At 38.4% G+C, this 27,814-nt stretch overlaps 1 protein-coding gene across 1 annotated transcript; it reads left to right on the top strand.

Annotated features, from left to right (window-relative positions):
- The first annotated feature begins 163 nt into the window (after nt 1–163).
- On the top strand, nt 164–27,814 carry LOC129270221 (calcium-activated chloride channel regulator 1-like). Its single transcript, XM_064105381.1, has 20 exons — nt 164–729; nt 2,012–2,303; nt 3,058–3,190; nt 3,677–3,857; nt 5,521–5,653; nt 7,311–7,435; nt 7,618–7,842; nt 8,141–8,327; nt 9,631–9,731; nt 10,738–10,864; nt 11,607–11,722; nt 12,560–12,848; nt 15,684–15,878; nt 16,577–16,828; nt 17,302–17,694; nt 18,782–18,840; nt 20,041–20,147; nt 20,931–21,145; nt 21,727–21,979; nt 25,952–27,814. Exons 1-20 carry the CDS (start codon nt 553–555, stop codon nt 26,094–26,096), a joined length of 3,705 nt encoding a protein of 1,234 aa, XP_063961451.1. The 5' UTR covers nt 164–552; the 3' UTR covers nt 26,097–27,814.

Below are 27,814 nucleotides of genomic sequence, written 5' to 3'. Positions count from 1 at the left end.
GTTCTAGTTGGTATGGATGCCATGGTTACAAAAGGGGAAACCTGAAACCCACGCCCGAAGAACCCTGCATGGGGTCGCGAAAAAGGAATGAAATTCGATGAATCCTGCACGGATGGGACATGTAAACTGAATCCACCAAGTGAATTATGATGGGATGGCAACCATAGTATAATGTGAGTGGACATGGTGGAGAGAGTTGAAAGGGGTTTCCCCGATTGGTTTCGAGATGGTATGGATGACAAAGTTTGTTAAATATATTGAGATTCATCCGCAACCTAAGAACTCTTCATGCGGTCGAAAAGGAAAGAATTTGGATTAAAAAAATGAAGTAAACTGAATCCGCCACGATGTGAAGCTGAGAGTTTATCATTATGGGATGGCAAACATGGAACATTGCGTCCGTGACAGTGAAATTGGAGACGATTGAGAGAAAATGTATTTAAATCACAACTCTTCGTAGGAGAGGGACTCACATCACTTCTGGGGATCAATGTTGTGGCATCAAAGATTTTTCTATGAGAATTCATTTATTGTATCTAATACTGTATCAAAATGGATTTCAAGTCAGCTGTTTATCTTTTCATCTTCGGAATAGCATATTTTTTTATTGTACAAGTAGGAGCAATATCACAGTCATCTATTGTTCTGGATAACGGAGGATATACCAATATTGTGGTAGCTATTGATGAAAGTCTGGAAGAGAATGATAGATTGATACCTGCAATAAAGGTAAGTGAATCCATTTGAACCACCAGAGAGAGATAGAATGAGAGAGAGAGAGAGAGAGAGAGAGAGAGAGGGGGGGGGACGCGAGAGATTGAAGAAGAGAGGGGGAGGTGGAGATAGATAAAGCGAGATGGATTTAGATTTATTTATTTTCTTTTTTTTCTTACTCTTCTTCTTTTTCTTCTTCATATAGAAGACTGGTTGCACTCAATAATTTAGTGAAGCTGAAAATGAGCTTTCTGATAGTCTCTTGCCTTAGCCTTTTATCTTTTATCTTCTTTATTATGTTTACGTTAATTTGTCAAGAATTTATTTATTCATTATTTATATTATTTATTGTATATGTTATTCTTTGTGTTTCTTTACATGCATAATTTATATTTTTTCTATATTACGTTTATAATGGAAATAAAACAAACAACCAAATCGGACACCCCTCTCTCAACGCACCCTATCAAGAGAACTCCCCCTACCCCTCCATGCAGTTGTCATCTCGAAAGAGTGCTGTAAATCCAAGCCAGTGTTACATAATAAAAATAATTCTCCCGAATAAATTCGGACCGATTCTGCCCGAATATGACCTTACTCGGATGGATTTGAAACCAATTGGGACCAATTCGTTTCTGATTCTGGGAGCTCCCCGAGTCTGATATACTTCCGGAATTGATCCCGAATCAGAGAAGAATCGCCAAGAATTGACTGCCCAGAATACCCGGAATCCAACCGATTTCCATCCGAATACATCCCAAATGTGGCCCGAATAAATTTGTCATGGCCACATTCGGGAGTATTTTGGAGGGTGTTCGGCTTGTTTTGAACATTTCAAAATGAGCCGAATCCCTGCACGAATGTTCCCAAATCCCTTTCGAATTTTCTCGCATTCGGGGAGGGAGAATAGCATACTCCCGAATCCTCCCGAATAATTATGTGTACTCTGATTCTGGGAGCTCCCCGATTAAGTAATGAATAGATGCTGAATCCACAGAATCCATCTGATCAGGCCATATTCTGGCAGAATCGGTCCGAATTTATTCCGGATAATTCGGTTTTGGTGTAACCATGGCTCAAACGTCAATTCCCTCCCGTCTCCATTCGTCTGAACTTTCGGAATTTTTCAAATTCTTCTCTCAGGTCTGTTCAGCTATTGTCTATGGTTTACAAGCATCATTTCATTACTCCTTTTTTTTTTTTTTTAAATATGTATATTTAAGAGCGCATATCATAGTTTCCTCTTTTTCTCGTATGGCTTAGAAGTTTTATGTCCTGTACAATTTTTATTTCGTAGAAAATTTTCATCGATGGGTCACGTTATTTGTATCAGGCGACACGAAAACGAGTATACTTCAAAAGTGTCACCATTTTAATCCCATCAAACTGGACAACAAGACCGGAGTATCGATCACCAGGACGATTGACCTTTGACATGGCTGACATCCGGGTGGCACAGCCAAATCCTCTGTGGGCCCCAGGTCCTTACACCCATCAGGTCCAGGGATGCGGAAAGCCCGGAAGCTACATTCATTTCATCGAAGAATTCCTGACGAACCCTGGATACACGAATTTTTATGGACCCTTAGGTAATGATCATTCATAAGTTATATGCTTATTAGGCGTTATCCCTTCCTATAAAATTTATTGATATTTTCGGTCGACCGGACTTAAATTATAGCAATGTGATATCGGATGTTATTACGTACAATATAGTTTTGAGGAAAACTTTGCCTCTCATTACAATCACTATCATTATGACATCATGATTTTAATTGTCATCTTTTGGGAAAACGGGGACATTGAGTAATATTTGTTTTAACATTCCGTTTTTTCTAGTGCGATAATCTTCTTATCCCGTTATCATTAAAACTGATTGGGATAGTCATGGATCGACTCTTAGTCCAGACACAACAGACAGGCATACGTTCCTTCTTATTTGGCCCAACATCATTGTTTTTATGTGTGGATGAAATTTCTCTTGGGCTTACAAATTTCCGAGGAGGGGGGGGGGGGATAAGGAGTTTATTTTGAAGTGAATACATTTTTATATTATTGTTTCAATGTATCCCCAATATCTGTTATACTTGTTATTGCCTGCCCCAATTTTATAGCGAAACAAATTTAATCAATTTTTGTCTGCTACACCCCATTGTAAAATCCTGGACCCCTCCCCCGTTTCAGATAGATATATGTTGTACAGTCAAAGTTCAATTTAGGATTAAGTTGATTTAACAGCTATAGTATATGTATAATGAATCCATGATATATTTTCAGACTGTGTCAAGTTTCGGAAAGATAAATGAACTGATTTTAAAAAAAATCTAAATAATGATTCTATAGGAAAGGTGCTGGTACATGAATGGGGACATCTCAGATGGGGATTATTCAATGAATACCCGGATCCAGTGGGTGACCAAAATGACATACGTCATTTCTACCAGTCCATGGAAGATAGAAAATACAAGCCCGTGGTGTAAGTTGCGTAAGAACTTCATTATTTTAGAGTGATTTTAGAATAAAGTTGAAGTTTAACATGATTTGGGAATATAAAGAGGAATCTAATACAAATTGGAAGGTGAAGGTCTATCGAGAAAAGAAATAGAGAAGCGAATATTGGAGAAGTTTCAACAAAGTCGGTCGTGAAATAAGGAAGTTATAAATTAGTAAATGTAGAAAAAAAAACATTCTAGCAACATTACACATAATTATGGGGAGTTTGAATTGGCTTTTATAGTATGAGGCAATTAAGGATAAGGACTTCTCCATTAACATGGCTGAAATTTCCTCAATTTCAATTGCTTTGCAGGAATTTACGAATTATAACAATGATAATAATACAATATCTTGACATAAAATATTATGACGAATAAAGGTGGCGATATCATAATTCTTATTACAAAACAATCAATACATATTTAGACTGGCTTGTTCTAATTTCATAATGTATATTTGTATGTAGGTGTAGCCTGGGAATTGAGGTTACACCAATGATAACCATCAGATCAGATGAGGACAAACATCGCTATGTAGAATGCCAGGGAGACGAAGACATTGGGTATGAAGAAGGGTGTATGGTAACGCCAAGAGGACCCGGGTCTGCTACTGGATCTATCATGACTTCTCTTCTAATATTTGAAGAGGTACAGTATGCCTCAATAGCAATATGCATTGCGATAGTGTATAGGTTCAAATCCAGTCAGTCGGCAGGTCCTCAAAAAGCAGCTTCATTTATCCCAGTGATATTCAGGACTAGAAAGGTTTTTGCATATTTAATGAGCTTGATGCGGACCAATTAACACCCATTTTATTTCTGTCATCGCTGCTCTAAACATATATCAAATTTCATAATCTTGGTATCTTGTAAAGAAGAAGAATCATTCTTTTGAGTCATGTGTTTGAATTGATTTTAAAAATTGTGATGAAGGTGAAACTTTCGATCTAAAACATGCTACAAAATAACCATTTTCACCTGACAAAAGTTGTTACTTTTACACTTTACATTTTTGCTTGAGCCCATATGATTTTTAATTCATGATAAAGCTGAAGATCTAAGCTTTAACATAAAATAGGTTGTATAAGAAGAGGTGTTGGAAATGGGTCAGGATCTACCTTTTCATGGGCCAAGTACATTCAGCACCTTGAAAACAAGAATACCGCACTCTGATTGGTCAAAGAGACCACGTACACAGACATAGACACACACATTCCAACGGTTTCCACGCTGGGACCTCTCCAAGGAATGTGGTAATTTCTTCAAATTACCCAGGCATGTTCCTTGCAACATTATCCAGCCAATAAGAACGCTAGATTTATGCTTCTCTATGCTACTCAGAAATTTCTGAAATCTCGTCTTGAATCTTGATGGAAAAGCTGGATCCTGACCCATGTCCAGAGTGATTGATTGATTTTTACCTGATTGCTAAGAAAGCATGAATGCTTGTAGCAAGCAACCAGAGGACCGACGGCTTAATGTCCTCTCCGAAGGACCTGGTAATGAGGATTAATGCCTTACCAAAGGACACTAGGGTACCACATATCAAGAGTGACGAGAGTTGGGGTAATAATAGTAGCGCTTTGCGTCCTCAGCCAAAAAGCGCTATATAATTCCAAATATTATTATAAGCATTATTTAAAAGCAAATTGTCATTCAAAAATAGGGAGTTTTTGCAATCGCGATGGGGACAGATTCTACAACATAGAGAATCTATTGAAAATATCCGTCAAATCACAGCTGAACAGCTGAGAGGTCTTTGTTGAAAACTGGTGAACCGGGACAGCTGATCGCAATTGCAAATAGGTCGTTAGTCCAGAGCACAGGACGAAACTGCTGTTTGATTCGCCGAATGTTGTAGAATCTGTCCCCGTCGCGATTGCGGAACCCCCTATTATCAGTTCTTAGCGTAAATGCTTTTAGGCTTACCTTTTACCTGAGATTCTAGAAGAGTGCTGATGATCCCAGCAGTCATGCTGCCAGTTCAAGGTCTTCATCCTTCTCAGTAGATGGGTATCTCCTTCTCAGTAGTTGGGTATCTTCATAGAAGTTAAGTTTGTTTTACGCTTTGAAATAAAAGAAGAAATGAAAAAGAGACCGATAAAAGACACAAGACTTGTTAAATGGCTGACCCCGTCAAACATGAAAGCAGTTGATTTCCATGCAAATATTCTTACAAAAGATAAGGAAGAAATTAAATTTAGAACAATGAGAGTAGAAATTATATTTAAGGATCATGATCTGATGATTGGATGAATAATAATAATAATAACTCGGAGTTAAAAATATACACACCACCCCTTCTCTAAAAGATAAGCAACTTTTGTGACAACGATGAAAACGATCCTGGTAACCTTCACAACAGAGAAGCACCCAACAAACACAATCGTCTCTGTGAATCAAGGAGTGCATGGGAAGTTATGAGGGAGCACGAAGACTTCAAAGGTACGTGTTGGTGATACATGCATATTATTATAAGCATTATTTAAAAGCAAATTGTCATTCAAAAATAGGGAGTTTTTGCAATCGCGATGGGGACAGAACGTACTAGTGCGAAAGTACAAACACATTTAAATTTCAATTATGGCAGTAAGAGCAATCTAAGAGTGACCATGGAAACTACTACATTTTTGTTGCCAAGCAAACGGGCGCAGAAATCGGTTATTGGTCAATATAACGCCATAAAAAGTCACGCTTAGTTTGCGTAAGCTGTTTGAGTACTAAGACTGATAGCGCCCCTATAATAGCAATTTTTAATAAATTATGATTGGCCAAAAAGCATTGACTAATTACTTATCGTCATTCATTATTTCAACTTTTTCGTTTTTTCGTCGATACTAATACATTACGATACTTAAGCTATAAATATTAGCCCTTTCATTTTGTTTGTCATATTGATGTCATATTTGTTAGAGAGCTTTCAATGTCGAAAGTATTAACAAAAATAATGATGAACTCTTTTATATGATATCACTATAAATCTCATTGGTGTATGTACATGGAAATATTTTGCAAAGGAGAGATGAAACAATGTGTTAGGCCTATCCCTCTCGAACATGCAATCAAAAGATGAAGTAGCGAACCGACAAAAAGATGTATAGACAGTATATGGAGTAAACGTAACGAATTATGAAATGGATTTGATAAAGACATCGTTTACTATTTCTAATGACAATTCTTCAATACAGTGGCGTAATATGAGCCAGAAATTTTGAGGTGGCCAGATATGGCGTATGGGGCAACATTTCTAAAGAAAATATTCAGAAATTATTGCCAGATTTCACAATTTTTTCTTTCCTTTAATCCCAATTTGTATCGCCTTTGTCTCGCGAACGATGTTCGGCAGATACCTTTCATTAATTTTCCTGTTGGTCTGTTAGTTGGTTCCTCTCATTTCTTTATTTTCTGCATTGATAATGTATTCACACTGGGTTAAAATGACCCTTGGGTAATATCACAGGTGTGCTCATGAGAATGATGGGGTCAAAGGTAATCTGGGGTCAAAATGTCAAATGATATGAGGCCTTATGTATATAAATTTTTAAAGATTTTTAACTTGCACTCACTTCTTCATTTCTGTACCCTTTGTACTGATAATTAGTAAAAATGATCCTTGGGTAATACCTCTGTGTGGTCATGAGGCTGATGGGATCAAAGGTCATCTAGGGGTCAAAGGGTATATGAGGCCATCGTGTGCATGATTTTTTTTTTTTTTTTTTAACTTGCTCTCATTTCTTTATTTCGGAATCAATTTGTACACACTTGGTACCAATGATCCTTGGGTAACACTCCATGTATGTTCATGAGGGTGATAGAGTCAAATGTCATCTAGGGGTCAAAATAACATATTGCTTGTTATATTGAACGCGAAATCTGGCGAGACTCGTTCATGAACCACCTGTTTTTTTTGGGGGGGGAGGAGGGGGGGGGGGGCGTGTCAAGCGCCCCTCATCGGTACGGCACCAGTGCTCCAATGCATGAAATTGAATTGAGTAGGCCTATATGATGCTGATACAATATCTTTGTACTGGTCTTGTAAATAAATGAAGTAGAATTATTTTGTTCCCATCTGTGAATCGTGATTATAAATTGTTCTCAACAGACAACAACTCACCACCTCGGGAATTGAGTGATGTTGACATTATGCCATCGTTTACACTGGCACAAGCTCGAAGTAGTGATGACTGTCGTATAGTCTTAGTCATTGATACATCGGGGAGCATGGATGTGAGTTACTTTATTCATGTAGATCCTGTTTGTATATGGTTTTTATTATCAATTTTTTTTTCTTATACATGCATTAAATCAATTAACTGGAATATTTTTAATCAGGTACAAAAGGTAATTAAAAGCTGTTTTTTATCTGTGCCATGTCATCATACTTCTAAATTTATTTTCCTCTTGTTTAGACGAATGGCAGAATTACGAAAGCGGAGAGTGCATCCACTGCTTTTATTGATCTGGTCACTGAAGGAACATGGGTTGGTTTGGTTGGTTTTACCGATAGCACTGATATAATACATGGGTTGATACAGGTCAATTCATCAACCGAAAGATCTTCGTTACTTGACAGCTTGAACCTTGTCGCATCGGGCGGGACATGTATTGGATGTGGTTTAGAGACTGGACTGCAGGTACTAAAATCTTTCTTTTTTCTTTTTTTAATATTATTGCTTTGTTTTAGTTTTATTTTCCCTTTATTTCATCTTCCTATTTATTTAGTTAAATTCCTTGACTTTTTCACTTTTTTTCAATTCCTTTCCATCTTCATTTTTTGTCACTTTATCCATCTCATCTTTCATGATCCATTATTTTAATTATACTCTTCAATACTGGCTTACTGGTTGGGGAGGCAAAGATTGCGAATATAATTGATTGTGTGTAATCATTGTACTGTATTTTTTAAAATTCTTTTTCAACGAAATCTTGCAGGTGTTGCGAGAACATCCGTCAGGAGACCTTGCTGGAGCAGACATTTTATTGATGACTGATGGAGAAGACGGCGGTTTTGCTTCCCACACTATAAGACAGACTTTACTGGCGGAAGGGGTGAGAGTCCACACAGTGGCTATAGGAGATGACGCTTACGGTGAACTGAATACAGTATCTCTGGAAACAGGTGCGTATATAGGTCCATCTTCATGATCTTCGAATCCTTTGCTGTCATGATAGGGGGAAAGGGGATATAAGAAAAACAAGAGTGAGACAGGGAAAGAGGAAAAGGAGAGAGGTAAGTTGAGGAAAAGGAAAGAGGTAAGTTGGGAAAAAAAGGAAGGAAACAGAAAAACCCATTAATCTCACGAACAGTGAAAGAATTAAGCCACTGAAGACGAGTTTGGAAACGGTTCTATCGTTCGATCAAGCGCGAAGTGCGAGGCCATATGCAGCTGGAAGGAACGATTTCGATGCTTGTAACTGTTCCAGCTGCCCGGGGGGGCCACTTCCATTGACGAGTGGATACCATGCGCGTCCATGGGGTCTCGAAAAGCACCCTAAACACGTATTTTCCATATTCTGAAAATGCACCCCTTAACAAGAAGTATTGGCATGTGAAACCCTACCCTTAACAAGTATTGGAAACAAAACGATACTCTTGGCAAGTATTCCCTAAAATGAACCCCTAAACAAGTACAGGAATATTCTATTGTTATGTCACGGGTCCTTCGGTCGTTGGTTTTACCTTTACACATCATTTGGTTTAGTACGACCCCACCTTCCACACCTAGTGCAAATCGGACTCTAAACACGTAGTGTTGGGGCAAAAAGGACATCCTTTATAAAACAGTTTAATTTTGTTTTATCATCCCCGCAAATTTGACCCTAAACACGTAACTCTCCTAGCGAAATAGATACCCTTTTTCATTATTTTTTTAGTTTTTGACACCCTTATCACGTTACGTACGTAACGTGCCCTATCTTGAAAAAGACATCCTTTTTACGTGTTTTTTTTTGGTCGCGCATGGTATCCACTCGTCAATGTAGGTGGCCCCCCGGGTTCAGCTGACATTGACAAGAATGTTAGCCTCGTTCGGGCTATGTTGGTCGGAGTGAGTTCGTCGGAGGAAAGGTCGGAGGAAGCCAAGTCAGAGCAACGTCGGAGTAGTTCCCGTCTGGACAGAGTTACTCCGACCTTCCTCCGACCAACTCGTTCCGACGTGCGAAGTGAAAGATGTGCATGGATATGAGTATGCTCGTGTTCGCGGACGATCGAGAGTGCGTCTGTCTGTCTGCCAGGATGTGTGTAAGGGTGTGTTTGTGTTTGTGGGGGTGTGGGTGTGTGTGTGTGTGTGTGTGTGATGGTCTGTTGTGTGCGTACATATGAGCATGGAAGTATGTGAAGAGTGTTTCAAGAATAGTACCCTTACCAAAAAGTAAACAAACATACATTATTCAGTAACCATTTACTTTTGAATACAATCTAGGAGGCCGTGCTTTCTCTTATGGTGATAATGATGGCTCTGCTAGTCTAACCACTTCTCTCAGTGAAACTGTTCGGAGCTGTAAAGGAACAAAACGCGTAGAGGTATTTTTGGATGCACAATAAATACTATTTAGCATAGAGAAAAGTACAAATGTGATTTTTTTTTTATATTATGCAATATCATGACTACGTTGACTAGCAGTAAAAAAAGATAACAATTCTTCGTCGCTTCGATAATACGAATGGAGTGGTTGTTTCCCAGCCGATAAGAATTATTCCCTTTTTACCAATCTGTTATTGTCGTCATCATAAAGTCCACTATTTTAGGGGAATGAAAATGGGAATGGAGAGTCGCTAAAATACATATCTTAACGTTAAGACATTATATAGTTTAAGAATGGGGATTGGTAAGAAATTGATAGTGATGATGATTTTTTTAGAATAACAATATGATAATAATGAAAATTTTGATAGTTATTATGATACCGCAGGTATATACTAACAATGATGACAATAATGCCAACAATCTTGATAATCACAAGATTACGAACAACGAAATATTTTCCACTTATAGCCTGGATCTCAGAGTAAACTGAATTATACACTCTGGAAAACACAATATTCATTTTAACAACATAGACGTCAACTGTGCACCTTCATAAGGGAATATAAAGAAACCAAAAGTAAGGTTTGTAAGGTTAGGTAAATTAGAATACAATTTTGTTGTAGACAAACCCAGGGGGCGGATCCAGGATTTTCCAAAAGGGTGGTACATTTTCCCGAGAAAAAAATTTGACAAGCAAAAAAAAGGTCTTCACTTTCAAAGGGGGAAGGGCACACTTCAGTTTTAACGGCATTTTTACATTGCAAATTTTAACTGTGCCTCTCGAAGGGTCGGCCGTGCCCCCCCCCCCCCTGGATCCGCCGCGCCGGTGGTCATAATCCTTGGCCTCGTGGGCCCTCTGCCTCGATCGTTGGAAGATCCCCTAACAATGATAATGATTTTAATGAATACGAAATACACATAGCGCTCATTTTTAATATTGTTTTATCGAATGCAATAATGCTATAAAAATATAATAGAGTCCATAATTCTTGTACCTCATAGCTTTGTGCAATAGGTGCTACTCTTGGCGACGGAGACGTGAAATCAGGACACATCGATATTGATCCCTCGATAGGCTTCAGGACCCAGTTCATAGTAACTTACACTGAAGGCTCAGATGTCACACCAGGTAATGTGCACATTTATCGTTTGTATTTGATACGTTTATGATACGGGATTTTAAAAGATGATTCTAAAGGGCATGGTGGCTCAGTGGTAGAGCCTCTGCCTCATGAACGGGAGGTCGTGAGTTCGATTCTCGGCCGAGTCATAGACCTACCAAAGACTTATGAAAACCCTGCCTTCTTGCTGGCGCTCAGCATTTAGATTGGAGAAGGGTAATAATGACATAATGTTACGCAAGGCCCGCTCTTAGAGCAGTTTCCTAATTGAAGTGACTACCCTGGATAAATAAAACGTTATAAATTATCATTACTATTATTTCAAAATACTCTCTTGACTCCCAGAGAGAGAGACCGCTACCTCGGTAAACAGATTTATAACGTGGTCAGTGGCGAGGGTCACGACATTGATCGAGAATGTAATGTGAATGACAAGGATTATCCCCTTTAATCCCGACATACTCTTGAAAACGAAATAGAAAAAACTACGATTCAACTTCAAATTTTTCTTTTTAATTAAGGAAAAAACAATTTTTCGTTTGTGTATTCAAGTTCAAACACCCCCACCATTATTTACATATATAGGAGATTTGAGGTATTTGAAAAGAGAGGAAAAAAAGAAGATTAATACTGATATTGCTATCAGTATTTTAATATGTATTTGCATATATAATCACTTTAATTATTATCATCATAATATTTTTTTCCTGTAAATTTTATAACCAATGACTGCTATCCTCATTGCATTAGGAGTTACACTTACCCTAACCCAGCCGAACAACACGACTATATCGCCTGGTAGTCCTGAATATAGTGACAATGTCCAAAGGAAGGTCATCAACGTTGTAATCGACGGTAAAGCAGAGGTAAAATCGTAAAAAAACCTTCTACGTTCATTAGTTTAGGTGTGTGTGTGTGGGGGGGGGCTCAGTTTAAATGTTTAAGGGCTAAAGGGCATAATCTGAAAAAAAGCGGCGAGCGGAGAAAGCGAGCCAATAAAATTAAGTTTTTCAATACAAAAATCTAATCATGTGATAGATTTGGACATGATATGTATTTTTTTTATATATATACTCCACCCAGTTTCTTTTCCTTTTCTTTCTCCCCTCCTTCTTTGTCGTGTTTTTTTTTTTTTTTTTTTTGGGGGGGAGGGGTCCATGGCTCCAAGTCCGACATCTGTATGCCAGCAGGGGGGGGGGGGCAGGCCTTCAGTTTTAAGTGTATGTTTGCTTTGTATTTCTACAACATTGCTAAAGTATTATATATTGTCGGTTTTCAGGTTGTTTCCTTGTATATGCTCTTTTTTAATTTCAATTATTGATTTTGGATGTTCTCCGCCTATTTTACATCATAAACCGGGATAAAGAATAGTAACAAAATCATTTGATATTCAAAATGGTGGTAAAATAAACGTGACACACCCCATGCGTTTGGTTGCGGGTTGGAGTAAATTTTTAGAAAAAAAATGCCATGTATAAAACAATTACATGGACATCATGGCATTCTGTTTAATTCTGACAATTTTCTTACTCCATCCATCTGTTTTAACAATATCTGAAAGGAGTGGCTTCATTCAATAACAATATTCAGTGTACATGAGAAAACTCCGAAAAAAGATGTTTATCAAGACTCATACATATATATATGATATTTCATTTCATAAAATAGGTAGACCATATTTCATTTCATTCAATTCTATACAGTCCGGCAGATGGTTTTATCAAATTGAAAACAAGTATCCTGGAACACAGTCTGTGACATTTTCCGGCTATTCTTCACCAAATCCCGAAGAGGCGGAAGAAGAAAACGTTATAATTGTGAAGTCCTACACCAGCACTTCGATCTTAGAACAATCTGAGAATTTAAAAGCACTTGTCACATATGCGGAGGTCACAAAAGGGTCCCTGCCTGTTATAAATGCATCCATCCAAGCAAGTGTGGAACGACCGGGAGGTGATATTATAACATATGATCTCCTAGACAATGGTGCAGGTAAATTTCAATTTTATCATTGTTCCACTGCAACGTTGCCAGAACTGGCATAATTATGCTTTCTGGCATAATTTAGACCCTTTCAGCATAATTAATTATGCTGGCATAATTAGACTTTTTTTAAGCAAAGAATCTGGCATAATAATAGCATATTTAGCATAATTTTGATCGATTTTTTTTCCCCCCACATGTTGTTTTTCATTTTTCACATTTCTACTAACTAATGAACGGCGCCAGCACCAACAGAAGTGGGGGAAATCGTTTACATGCATGCATCCACTCCCAAAATTTAGGTTGATGACCTTTTTTTTTTTTTTTTTTTGCTTGTCAAATTTTTTTTTGGTTAGCCACTCCTAAAATTTAGGTTGATAACCTTTTTTTTTTTTTTGGCTTGTAAAAAAATAACGGTTTGGCATAATTTTTCGCGATTTAGCATAATTTAGCTGCTCCTCTCGCATAATTTGATTTTTTTTTCACTGGCCACGCTGCACTGCTGGCAGTTGCTGCTGGTGCTTGGCTAGAGTGGATGCCTGCCTAACCCGGCATGGTGGCTCGGTGGTACAGCGCCCGCCTCATGGAGGTCATGGCGGGGTACGATCCACCGTGACGGTAGAGTCATACTAGAGGCTTAAAAATGGGACCTTCTGCCTTTTTGTCAGGGGCTCGACGTATGAGAATAGAGAAGGATAATAATATGTTATGCAGAATAACAGCTGAAATGGCTAACCTGTGTTAATAAGAATTATTATTTTCATTACTATTATTATCTTTATTATTATTATTGTTATTATTATCCCTCTTCTAATATCATGTTACCAGTGACTCCATGAACTCAATGGCTTGATGTGACTTCTCCATATTTTACACCTGTGCATGCTGCCACTTAATTTTACATTACTCATGTTTTCTTGGTTGTTTTGAGTAACAAGCTTTCATGAAAAATCCATCAGTACACTGATTGGATTTTATATTAGCATTGAGTAGGTTTATAATTTCACCAATGATATCAATATAGAGGTGTTGTAACTCAGTGGATAAGTCCCCGGACTTTGAACCGCAAGGTCCGGGCTTCAGATCCAACCGTAGCAGTTGCGTCCTTTGGCAAGGCCTTTATCTACATTTGCCTCTCTCCAGACAAATGGTAAGGCACCAGGACCAGATAACCTTAATGCTGAGCTTTTTAAAGCAGATCCAGAACTGGCTGCAAATATATTGCATCCTCTCTTCACTGACATATGGGAAGGTAAAAAAGTTCCAGATGATTGGTTACAAGGGGTCATCATCAAACTACCCAAGAAAGGTTCACTCCGAAAGTGTAACAACTGGCGGGGTATTACGCTATTGTCTATCCCAAGCAAGATTCTAACAAAAGTTATTATCCAGAGACTAACAAGGGCTGTCGATGAGCAACTGAGACCAGAACAAGCTGGTTTTCGAAGAGGAAGAGGGTGCATTGATCAGATTTTTGTCCTGCGCAACATTATTGAGCAATGCACAGAATGGCAAAGGCAGTTATACATTAATTTTGTAGACTTCGAAAAGGCCTTTGACAGTTTACACAGAGACAGCTTATGGAGAATTTTGCGTAGTTACGGCATTCCCCAGCCTGTAGTAGCCATTATCAAGAGCTTCTACGACAACTTCATTTGCAGGGTTGGGAATAGTGACTTGAGTTTCCAGGTGAAAACTGGAGTGAGACAAGGTTGTGTTATGTCTGCATTACTGTTCAACCTGGCCATTGATTGGGTAATGAGGGAGGCTACTGCAGATCAGAAAAGGGGTATTAGGTGGTCACTCTTTTCAACACTTGAAGACTTAGACTTTGCAGATGATCTGGCTCTGGTGTCTCATACCCACCGGCACATGCAGGAGAAGACATCCCGCCTTACTAACTTTGCACATCAAATTGGGCTGAGGATCAATCAGAAGAAAACTGAAGTAATGACACTTAATGTTGAAAACCCCTCAAGTATACAAGCCAATGGCGAAGACCTTCCAACAACAGATAAATTCACGTACCTTGGAAGCATTGTGACACATGATGGAGGTGCAGGAATAGATATAATGAATCGCTTGAACAAAGCAAGGACTGCATTCTCTATGCTGAATCCTATTTGGAAGTCACAACAGTTGAGTATCAAAACCAAACTAAAGGTTTATCAAAGTTGCGTCCTTTCAACTCTCTTGTATGGATCAGAATGCTGGAGAATTACAATGAAAGACCTTCATAAGTTATCAGTTTTCCACAACAAATCTCTAAGGAAAATATGTCGCATTTTTTGGCCGAATATGATATCAAACGAAGAACTATATGATAGATGCCAATTGGGATGCATGGAAGGCATTATACAAAGAAGACGCTGGAGCTGGATTGGCCATGTGCTAAGGAAAGAGGATGGTAGCATTACCAAAACGGCACTCTATTGGACTCCAGAAGGGAAGAGGAAGAGGGGGAGACCCAAGAACACCTGGAGAAGGACCGTAGAGAGGGAAATGAGGGACCTGACCTGCACCTGGGGGACACTACGGCGCTTGGCTTTGGACAGAGTGGAGTGGAGGACTTTTGTTGCTGCCCTACGTGCCCACCCGGCATAATGGGCAGTAAGTAAAGTAAGTAAGCCTCTCTCCAGGTGTTGTAAACGATAATCCGGTAGGAAAGAATTTATTGAATGCTCGAGAGTCCGATCAGGGTAGCCGTGCTCAAGCCAGAGTAATAGTATGCAGGGTTTAGAAACATTTGTATCAATTGCTATATAACAAGATGTATATCATTTTTCTTGTTATTATCATTGTTATTATTATCATTGTTATTATTGTATTATTATTACAATAAAGGTGCCGATATCACTGCAAATGATGGTGTGTACAGCCGATCATTTCTTGACTACACTGGGGAAGGTTACTATGGTATCAGTATCACGGCAGAGAATGATGGAAATGCTATGGTCTTGGTTGGTTCACAAGGGTCGCCAGCAATGCCCTTCATCAACATCACAGATGACGGTTACGTGGTCTCAGATACATCTATAGGTATACAATCTGATTAGATTAATTTTCGACTAATCGCAAACCTATAAACCGCATTATCGATGACCGAGGTTGATATGAAATGTATATATCATATGTCATAATAAAAAGCTTCTTTTTTGGGTCTATATATATAGTGTGTGTGTGTTCGAATAAATATGTTTTAAATTAAAATAAATAATGTGAAGACGTTCTAGCCATCTTAAAAAGAAAAGATTTACATCTACTTTCATATCGCAAGTTTGATGAGGGAGAGAGAGTGGGTTCGAGGTTAAAATGTCAATAATTATTCGATACATCATGTTAAGAAAATGTGATTCGCAGACTTAGTAAAAACAACCAGCGAGCTGGGATTTTCGTTTTTTTTCTGTTTCTGTTTATGGTAACTCCCGTAGAACTCGGCAGGACAGCGTTTTGCTGGTAAACGCCAATCTGGTATATAACCAATTACCTCGGAAACATTTTACGTCTAGGTTAATCAGTCATAATGGCTGGCCTTACAGACGACAAATATTACTCTCGGGTCTTTTTATCAAAGTGGAGACAATGGCAGAGTGGGGATTCAAACCCACAACCTTGAGATTATGAATCCAATGCTCTACCACTGGACCACACGACCCATTTTTCAAATGGATCGAGAGGGAACGCTTCAAACTTTTACAAACTTTTACCTTTTGGATATATTTCTTAATTTAATGTAGGAAACTACACCATACCACTTCCAGGAGATAATATATTCGACAACTTGGTGTTGGAGAAAGCGGCGCCTTTTACCAGAAGCTCGTCAGCCGGTTCCACCAATGTCCCGACTCTTCCACAGAATTTTACACCGGGCCAAGATCAGTTCCCACCAAACCGAGTCCATGATCTTCGGGTTAAACTGACATCTCTTAACGATTCATCCGTGGTTCTTACCTGGACTGCACCGGGTGATGATCTAGATACGGGAACTGGTAAAAAGAATACCTCTTATCTTCTTTTTAATCACTAATTGATTATAACGTGGAGCGTTGTGGCCCTTTTGATTATTCTCCGTATTTTAAAACAGAGGTTCGTGGGTTCGAATCCCAGCCATGGCGAATTCCTTCGGCAAGACATTGATCCACAATGTGCTCCACTCAACACAGATGGGGTAAAAGGGTACCTGGTAGAAATATGGAAAAATGTGCGAAATGTCAAACCTACCTATCAATATGAAAATTTGTTTAAGTTTCAAAATATCAAAATTTATCCTCCCAATTATTGTTAGTAATAAAAACTCTCGTTCTAAAATATATCCACACATGTTCATAGGATACGGCCGTAAGTATAATTGCACTGCCGTCAGAATTTTCCGTGATAAATCTGTAACACGAAGAAATCATGGCTTTTTTCTTTTATGCTCCCTCAAAATTGCTCATTTTTCTTACTCATTCTATTTATAAAGCTGCATCTTATGACATCAGAGTATCACAGTCTTCAGCGTTAATTTTGGCAAATTTTTCCGATGCAACCCGAGTGGAATTCCATCAGGTTCTGCGAGGGAATATGTCAAGTCCCAAACAATTTGGATCAGTAGAAGAATATGTGATCAGGGTTGAGGACGTCCCAGGTGTCACATCATTCTCGTATGCATTTGCTCTCCGAGCCTCTGATGACGCGGGTCTGACTAGTCCACTTTCTAATGTCGTGATGGCAACATTCAGGAGGGTGATTCCTACAGCACCTGCCCCAACTGTTGGTCCATGTAATGGCATGCTATGTCATAATGGAGGCACTTTGCATCAGAGTAATTGCTCTTGTTTGTGCTCAGATCAGTCGAAGGGAGAAAATTGTCAATGTAAGTCTCACCCACTCTACTATTGTTCAGCATCAATCCAAAATAGGAGTGTCTATATGCATTGTTATGTATTTAATCAACCTTGAACAGATTAAGACCAAACTCAACAAGAAACGTGCTTGACAGGAATGTTGATATAATTCTATAGAATGATAAAGATAATGAAAAAATAAGAAAGTGTGGTTGGCGATGGGTCCAAAAATAAGTTTGACAAAGCAACCAAGAAAAAGTAAGTCTCTTCGAGATTTATACGTCTATTTTTCTTAATAATCCCAAAATCAATAGAATTCGAGCTTTCTCATTGTTTTCTCGCTCAGTAAATCTAACAATGGGGGCAGTGTTTCATGGGAGGCCTTGCCGGATTTTTTTCCCGACAATTAGAGCCTACCATGTTTCTCCGTCAATCAAAAGTCGAGTAACATTATCAAATCGGACAACTTGTCGGACAAAATATGTGGATCGAATCCTTCCCACGGTATAATTTATTCGTAATTTATCATTTTATTGTGTCGTGCGACGATCCTATAAAACAAGTGCTTTTTTTGTTTTGTCGGGGCACCGGAACCGCAGGCGGGGGATTGTTTCAGGCACTCCCACTTCATCATTAAACGTGTACAAAAATGTACAATATGAATAATATATTTTTTTTTGGCATGGTCAGCGCGGATTATTTGAAAGGGTAGGGGTGTGTTGTCCCAAAATCTGAAACCATACTCTTTCGGGAATGGAAGTTGCTTATGAAATAGGGGGGGGGGGGCTTAAGAACGATATAGTCCTCTGCAAATAGGGGTGCTTGGGAACTAGAACGTGAAATGGGGGTCTTGAGAACCGACTCCCGGAGTAAGGTGCTCGCAGGAAATGCATTGGCCAACACGTCACTACACATGCACCGACCATAAATTTCGCACTCGATTGACAGATTAATTATAGCATTAAACGCGAGTGCCCCCTCCTTCTTCGTTAAAAGAAAACAGCGGCCCCTGCGTCGTATTTGGATATGTCACTTCTCTGTGCCGAAGTAGTTTTTATGATTTACACTAAAAGCCTAAAACTCTATGTTTACACATCACAATGTTATCTTGATTAGATGTGAAGTCACAACTCAGAAATGGAGTCCAGATCGATCTTCGTGGGAACACTACTCAGGTACGTACAAATAATAATCGAACGTTTTCAGAGAGGCCCACATAATCCCTGCTGGAAAGTACACAGTGTGATCAAATTCAACAGTATGAAGATATTTTTACACTGTGGACACTTTGACAGTGTGACCGATCACAGTGTGTTCACATGGTCAACTATGTGATTATGTGATTCGCACTGTTGAGATACTCAAATTTAACAGTGGGAAGGGGATTTCACACTGTGTTCCACACTGTGAACACACTGTGGCACACACTGCGGGATACTGTGGTATTCCAGTAGGGATATTCTCTGCGCTTCTACCAGTTTCTGTATGATCTGTGTGTTCGGAAATTTGGGTGTGTTGTGTTGTGGTACTTGAGTTAAGTGTGTGTGTGTGCGGGAAAGGGTGTGCAGAAGTTTGCAAGGATGGATGTATGTACATTGCACACAGGTTCATAAACATATCTCCTATTACATATTATGTTACCACACACTGTCACCTTTACTTCTAAACTGAACAGCTGATGATATAGCTTTTGGAGTGCAACAAATTCAAAATTCAAGAAATGTAACCTGGAATGAAGCAGGAGCATGTATTTGAAAATGATTACTTTTGCTTGCTATATGACAAGATGTTTTCAAAATCCAAAGACAAAGTATAATTATGTTATTGAATAACCATCAAGATTATAAAAAAATAAAACCCGCAAATAGTTGAGACCTACACATAATAACTGTCGTTTGTAAAGAACGATCTTAAATTCCCCTTTGTTCATGAACTGGATGTATTTACATAATTGAAAATATTTCGGAATGATGTCATTCTGATTCTGGTTCTTGTCGCGGTCGCTTCGATTTCCATCTTGAAGAAAAAATACATTGATTTAAAAGTGGCCGAAAAATTGCTAGATGAGGAGCAACATAGATATTTATAGTTGATTTATCCATGGGGCATTAAGATAAATACTAGAATATGGTCCATATTTGGAAGCGAAGTCTGTCACGAAATCAATGTTACAATTGGCCATAGAAAATTTTCTCTATTAATGAGGACATATTTTCAACAAGTATAATCTTTCACCTATCTTTGATTTAATCTATAGGTTGTTTCATGTATTACATAAAAACCATCAATAAGCTTAGTATTTTATCGTAAGCTCATAAAGTCCCTCTACATATGTTTTATTTACTGTATATTTGTTTCCGGAAAACACTCTTCAGTGGACAAACATTGTGGATCCCCTACTCGAATCAGTGACACAACTGTTCAACATCTTCTGCAACAATAATTTCGACGTCTGCTGCCAAGGCGAGAGAAAGGTTGCAAGGTAAAAAAATGAAATCACATTTGTTTTAATGGAATTTATATATATATATTTTTTTACACAAGTAACATGCTCTTGCCGTTTTTAGCGATAAACTTGGTATACTCGCAATTTGTATATATATATGTATATATATATATATATATATATATACAATATATACTGGCCAACGGACACAAAATGTGTTCATAACGGATACAGCGGACAAGCAAAATTTCGGGGTGGCTCCGTCCGATCCGTTTTCATCCGCTCCAGACAATGAACAAAATGGGCGAACAATGAAATCACAGTGGACGGATGCTGATGGATATAGAGCGTATGAAACACGTATGCAAAGAGTACACAACGGATACCGTACATAACGATTTCAAACGGAGGGCAAGATTTCTTTCCGTTTTACATCCTCTCTGCATCCGTAAGTGCAGCGGGACCGGGCCTTTAGACCATCTGACGTATACATGTATACCAAGTAATTGACCGTTCCTTTGGTTACAACACTTTCAAAATGATAATGATCAGCGCCTTAGGTACCCTTTGTTTATACAAAACAAAAAACTCTCAACTCACAATGCTTGAGCCAAGTGCATAGCTAGCTGATTAGGCGGTGAGATAGTATCGGAATGACATTAATTATAATGAAAAAATATTTATGTGTTCAATAGTGTTAGGATTTTTTTTTTCCCTTTAATATAGTTTGCTTTAACTTAATGTTTTAATATGGCAGGCAGTATCACATAATTTGTTCTATTTTAAATCTCTCTCTCTCTCTCTCTTTGCCATTGTCAGTGGAAGTACAAAGATTGAGTTTGTAACGAGAAATGATATAAAGCTTGCTGACGGATATCCGGTTATCAAAGGAACGGCAGATGACGGAGAACCGTATTTGAGCTCGTTTGTCGTGTATGGTATTAAAGCCGCTGGCCAAGATTTTTGTTCCGAAGCTTCAGGATTACTAACAAAATGGAAACGAGAAGTTATATCAAATGTCAAGAGACGATCCGGTCAGTATTCATTTTTTTCAATGAATGCATGAAGGGGTATTATTCTAAGAATTCAGTAGTAAGAGAGACGCCTCGAGATTGGTTATTGGTTCATGTTGAAGACCGGATAATCAATCTATTAAATTTGACCACCAATAAATATCTGGGCCCCGTCTTACAAAGAGATAAGATTGATCTGATCTACCACAAATATGAAAAACCAGCAACGTCAACACCTAACATGCATGTTTATTCATATTAATTTCTAGATGTGATGTTTATTCATAAATAGATTAACATTTTTTCTTGAAGTTCGATGTGCTTCTCTTTGTTTACCAAGTTTTCAAAAGACACTGCGCAAATTTCTTTTAGAAAAAACATGACATAAGATTTCCATATAGCTGAAGTTGATCGGATCAATCGTAACTCGATCTTTGTAAGACGGGGCCCAGAACGCTATTCTTTGATTTCCGCACCAATCAATAATGAAACGCAACAATGATGCAAGTAAAACTATAACATGAAATGTTTTGTATCTTATAAAATTCTCTCACAATTTCTTGAGGATAGGTGAGTTTCACTATATCTCACTTTTATTTCAGTTGAGCATACGTTCATCTCCAAACATCTGTTGTTTGAAGCCATTTTGAGTGGCCGTCTAGCCATATCTACCCACCTGCGAAACACCTCATCAAGGGATATCTCTATCGTTAATATTACCCTACCTGTCCGAGAGAATAATACAGTTCCAGCAGACACCAAACCACAAGGAACAGCAGCCATTATTGTAATTATCTGCAGTTTGATCTTCTTAATTGTATTTATTCTTCTGGGAGTCGCTTATTACTACAAAAGGTAAATGCCGTGTGGTTAATCATTATCACCATTGCTACTGTGATTGTTTTCGATATTATTGTTATCAATATTGCTAAGCTTTATCTCTTTATACAAGTAGAATGAATGATGATTTAGTCTCCTAATATAATGAAGGAACCTTCAGGTCTTGGAAAGTCTAAATAACGGTCTTTGTTTAAGTTCTGATCACGTCTCTGTTATTTATTTAATTTATTCATCACATAAAGCCGTCGGATGCTATTTTACTATACTATGTATCACATGGGAACAATAAAAACAATATTCACTTACGCTATGCCATGTAATCAACTTTCCAAAAGGATGCAATACTATCTCCAAATCACAATACTCATCCAACATTAATATCCACTTGTCACAGCCATCCTTACACTCAGGCTAACAGGTTCAAAACAATTTGTAAACCGTCCAAACGTGCAGTACCAACTCACCTACATGTACTTCATCTCAAACAACATTTCAGTATTTAATTCAAATGCTATGAACCACAACTTTTTCATGAACCAAGTCATGTACTGCCTCCGTCATAATCAACAAAAATCATCCCCATTCGGGATCCCAATAATTGTTAAATGATCCAACCATTTTCAATGTCTCAATTATGTACATCACCGTAAAGAGTTCATGATCCTAAAACCCCCGTCACACTAGAGGCGGAATGAGCAGGAATGCCGTCGGAATGAAAATTCTTGGTACATTCCTGGATATTCAAAGCGCATTCTAAAAATTCTGACTGCATTCTGAGTGCGTTCCAGACATTCGGGTCCATTCTTGTGACCGGCCTGAACGTTTTGCTCATGTTCAAAACTTTCGAAGTGCATTCGAATTGGAGAAATATCGAACGACATTCGAAGTGCATTCTGACTGCTCTCTGACTGCATTCTAAATATTCTTACGACATTCTAAGAGCATTCGAGGCATTCTGATCGCATTCTAGAGAAAACCGAATCGCATAAAACGCCGCCAGCTGCTGTTGTATACGTCATTTGGCAGTAGAAGTCACCCGGTCATGATATCTTCTGGGTCTTCTCCTCCTTTTTCTTCTCCTGGCGTCCTCCACATCTCTCTCAAGCAGTTCTTGCTGGAGGACAGCAATCTGGAGCAATGTAATTTGGTCCAGGAGGTCCATACTCTGTGGTGGTTATGGGCTAGACTGATGAAAATTCTAGATTCGGAAGCATTTTATAGCCTATCTGGGACCATTCCGGCGGCATTCTTGATAAGTTCGGGACATTCGTGTTGCATTCTAAGTACATTCGAAGTACATTTCAAGTATTTGAGGTGCATTCTATTTGAATTCTTGAAAGTTCGAACCGAACTCGGCGACCTTTCCGGCAGCGTTCTGAATTCAATCGAGGTACCTTCCAACCAGACTTCGGGCAGTACATATACGGGAAGCAATCGAACCGCACTCGTACGGTATTCGAAGTGTATTCTAAATATTCTTGCTGCATTCTAACAGCATTCTTAATATTCTTCCTGTGTTCCGACTGTATTCAAGTTGCATTCGACAGTCAATACACCTGGAATGTGCAAGAATCATTCCAGGCGGGATCGAAGGACGTTCTAAGTATTCGAACGACATTTTTGCAAAAGTAGTGAAAATTTCAAATTCCCTCCCGAATGTGGCACGAATTTTGAAAGTTCTTCATTCCGGCTGGTTCTGCTCGATTCCTGCTGATTCCGAATAAGTGTGTGACGGGGGTATAAGTACGAAAACAGTATATGAATGAACGACCAAGCCTCTTAACAGCACTCCACGTGCATGTGACATTGTTGAGGTTACATATTGGGGAGGGGTGCATCCATGGGAACAACTAAATTAAAACAATATTCACATCAGCCATGCCATGTAATAATCTTCTTTATCCCTACAAACATGTAATACTAAATTGATCTCCAATCACGATACTCTTCCAACGTTACTATCCACGTTTGACGTTTCACAACCGTTCATGCGCTCAGGCACTGGCGGATCCAGAGGGGGGGGGCACAGGGGGCACGTGCCCCCTTGATAAGCAAAATCAAAATTTGTAATGTAAAAATGCCATTAAAACATAGGTGTGCCCCTTCTTTTGAAATTGAAGCCCTTTTGTTTTTATTTTTTCCGGTATACGAAATATCCTTAATTTGTGGTTGAAAACATTTTTTTTTTGCTTGTCAAAATTTTCCTCCGAAAAATTTGCCCCCCCTTTGAAAAATCCTGGATCCGCCCCTGCGCTCAGGCTATAACATGTTAAACAACGGATCCTGATTGTGACTTCTCTGAAGTATCCTAACCAAATACAAACTAATTTAACTCAAACAACATCAATATTCAATCCCAATACTATTAAATACACTCTGTTCATGAACAATCTCTTCGCCTAATGATGGACTCCCTCTACCATATCAACGAAAAACCATCCGTATCTACTTGTCAAAAGGATCCAAACATTTCCAATATCTCACATCACTGGTGTCTGTTCTTTATGCCTTTGTTCCATACCTGAATCTTCGTCTATACGAAAGCAAGAGTTTTATTCTCCCAATAAGTTGCGGTGTACCATAGGGTAGCCCTCTTCGCCCACTTCTTTTTATTACTTATATTAATGATATTCAAAAGACATCAAGTTTTCTCTAATTTATACCTTTCGGTGACGAGTCAAATGTTTTCTTTTCCCATAATGACGTTAACCACCTCGTTATGATTGTAAATTCTGAACTGATAAATGTTACGGACTGGATCAAGGCCAACATAGTTTCGCTTTATCACCAGAAGACAAATTACATGCTCTTTAGCAACAAAGTCCATACCCTACCAAACAGCACATTCTTTGACAATTACTTCGTTATTGAAAATGTTTAAGACACCAAGGGTTTATTAATTGCTCATAGAGAATCATACACAATAAGGGCGTAGGGTGGTTTGAGCATGGGGGTGTGCACTTCCTCGGGAGTTGGAACTAAAGTGGTATGGGGGTGCACATTTCGGGGAGGTGGAACTAACAATAGATAAAATACCCTGTCACAGACAGGTTTTCCTGCTATCAAACTTGATAGCTTTAGAGTTTAGATGATACAGAACTAAAGCAATGGTGAAGGTTATTATCTCGTAAATCAGCAGCTAATCCATGCCCATGACAAATACTTCTTCTTTAGCTGGCTGGGTGTGTCTGCCCCATATGCACTTCAGTAAAGGCGACCGCACACCTTACGATTGGTCTGCGACCCGATTTCAGAATAAAATGTAGTAGAATTTGATGCTAACATTGAGACTTGGAATATCTTATTGTGTAATGTTCTAAATCATCGTACGAATGCCTGTGTTCAAATCTTTAACTGTGCTATCATCCTTAATTCTTAGAATAAAAGCGAATTTAATATCTAGTCGTAATGACGTCATAGCAGTCGTACGATTGCCTATACGATTTGAAATTAATTTGGCCTTTACTCTAAAAGAAAGGCTTGTAATCTTTCAAAATGGTTATATATATTCTTTCAATTAATTTTAACCTCAAATAAAATTATATGTTCCATTAACTTTTTCAGAAAATGAGCAAAATGCGATTTGTTCCAAAATCGGATCGCGAACAGTCGTAAGGTGTGCGGTGGCCTTAAGGAGCAAGGTCAAACTTAATTTGCAGATTTACACCTGAAATATCTTTAATACAAATGATAATTATCATGGGCTGAATAAAATAAGGCGTGCCTATCAATTACCTCTGGCATTAGGGACTCTAAATATACATTACCTCTTTCACACTAATAATTTTTTTTTTAAACTCATTCTCCAACTTTATAACATTCACTATCATTCAACACCAATGTCACAAAAAGCAAGTTCTCGATTTCTCTACTTTTATACGTCTTTATTCTAAGTTATTCTATTGAAAGGGATATGCAGGTATAGATGTAGTAAATGCAATTTAGATTCTACTGTCTGTGTCACTATTATCTATTATTGGAACACAGGTTCAGGAGGAACATTTTGGACCTAGCTGAAGCAGCCAAAGGTGAACCAGAACACTGTGGCAAAACTGGGATTGAGAATGTGAACAATTCATCCGGAGTTCCGAAATGCAGAATGAGGATGGTTGATGTGGAAGATCAGATTTAAGAGTCTCTCCAAACAAGATTTTGGCCAAGCTTATACGTTCGTTGATTATGGCCAGAAGGTGCCTGGAAATGTCTGGCTATATTCGACAGATTCTATAGGATCTCGATCACGTAGTGGATTTCCAAACCTGGTACTATATTAAATGAATTTGATTAAAAATAGTACAGTGCGTCCCAAAAAAAACTATACACTTTTGAAATGGCTGCCAAATAAAAAATGTAGCACTTTGGGGAAAAAGACTTACATATATGGAAAGCCAATAAAGTCAACTTTCAAATGACACAAAAAAGTTGGAAAACTATTCATGCTTGAGCGAGCACTGCCCACTGAAACAAAGGGTATGAAAATTAGGGTGGGCTGGAATTAGCCTTCCGATTTATGTAAGTTTTTGAGAGGCAAATCCTTTCGAACTTGCAAAGTTAAGGGCGATGTGATAAATTAATGATCAACCATGACCAGTTTTGGTTGCTTAAGCAAATTTTATAAATTATTAAATTGAACTTTAATGCATGAGTGAACACAAGTTAGACTTTTTGGGGAGCATTTAAACTTTATCATTTGGATCTCTTTTTGGGCAGCATTTCAAATTTATCATGTGGATCTCAGCAATGTGTTCATGGGCGTCGGGAGAATAGGGGGTGAGATAGGACTTAAGTCAGAGAAGTAGGTTGATGGAATAAGGGTCAACAGAACATTCAGCCCCCGCCCCCTCCCTCTCTCCCGCCCTCCCTCCTGTTGAGAGACTGATGGCTATTGTCATGTACGCGTGAAGTCCAGAGCAGAATGTTGATTTAATGATTAATTCTGAATTGGGACATCAACTTTTTCCTATCAATCATTTAATCAACAATTTATCAGTAAATCAACTTATTCAATGTGCAATGTGATCAATCAAACATTCAGTTTTTTTTCAATTAATTATTTCATTAATCATCATAATCATTAAATTTCTTGGTAATCATTGAAAAAAAAAACTGACCATCAGCCACCGGTCACTTGGCAGTTAAGTTTTGAATAGGCTACAAATGATGCAGGAAGTGAGACAGAGAGAGGGGGGGGGGCTGGGAAATGGAGGTGGAGAGGGGAGGGTACATATGACTTTTAATTTGTAAAAGGAAAAAAAAGAAGAGGAATGCCCTTTTAACCAAGTCTTAGCATATCTCGCCCTCTTGCTTGTAACGGGTACCATCACATTACTCTGACTCTCACGAACACACTTCTGAGGTTCACAAGATGAATATGCAACAATAAAATTAAAATTCCTGTTCACTCATGCATTAAATTACAATTTAGTAACTCATGAAATTTGCCTAAGAAACCAAAACTTATCTCACTCATTAATTTAGCTTAACAAGTTCCAAAGGACTAACCACTCAAAAAAACTGTAAGGCTAATTCCTGCCCATCCTACTTTAGCTGAGCTTAGTTTCTCAGGAGGAGATAAGCGGGGGGGGGGTGAGATTGAGAGAGGGGTTGCTAAATGTTCTGTTGACCTTTATCCCATCAACGTACTTCACCTACCTAAGTCATATTACCCCCTCTTCTCCTGACTGTCGTGAACACATTGTTGAGACCCACATGATAAGACAAAATGCTGCACCCAATTCATGATCACTCATGCATTAAATTTCAATTTAATAACGCATTAAATTTTCACAAACAACAAACTGATCACAACTGATCTTTAATTCACCAAATAACCATCAACTTTGCAAGTAC

The sequence above is a fragment of the Lytechinus pictus genome, chromosome 10, assembly GCF_037042905.1.
Source record: "Lytechinus pictus isolate F3 Inbred chromosome 10, Lp3.0, whole genome shotgun sequence".
Classification (NCBI taxonomy): Eukaryota; Metazoa; Echinodermata; class Echinoidea; order Temnopleuroida; family Toxopneustidae; genus Lytechinus; species Lytechinus pictus.
Note: the sequence above shows the minus strand (reverse complement) of the source record. Positions and strands in the feature narration are given on the sequence as shown.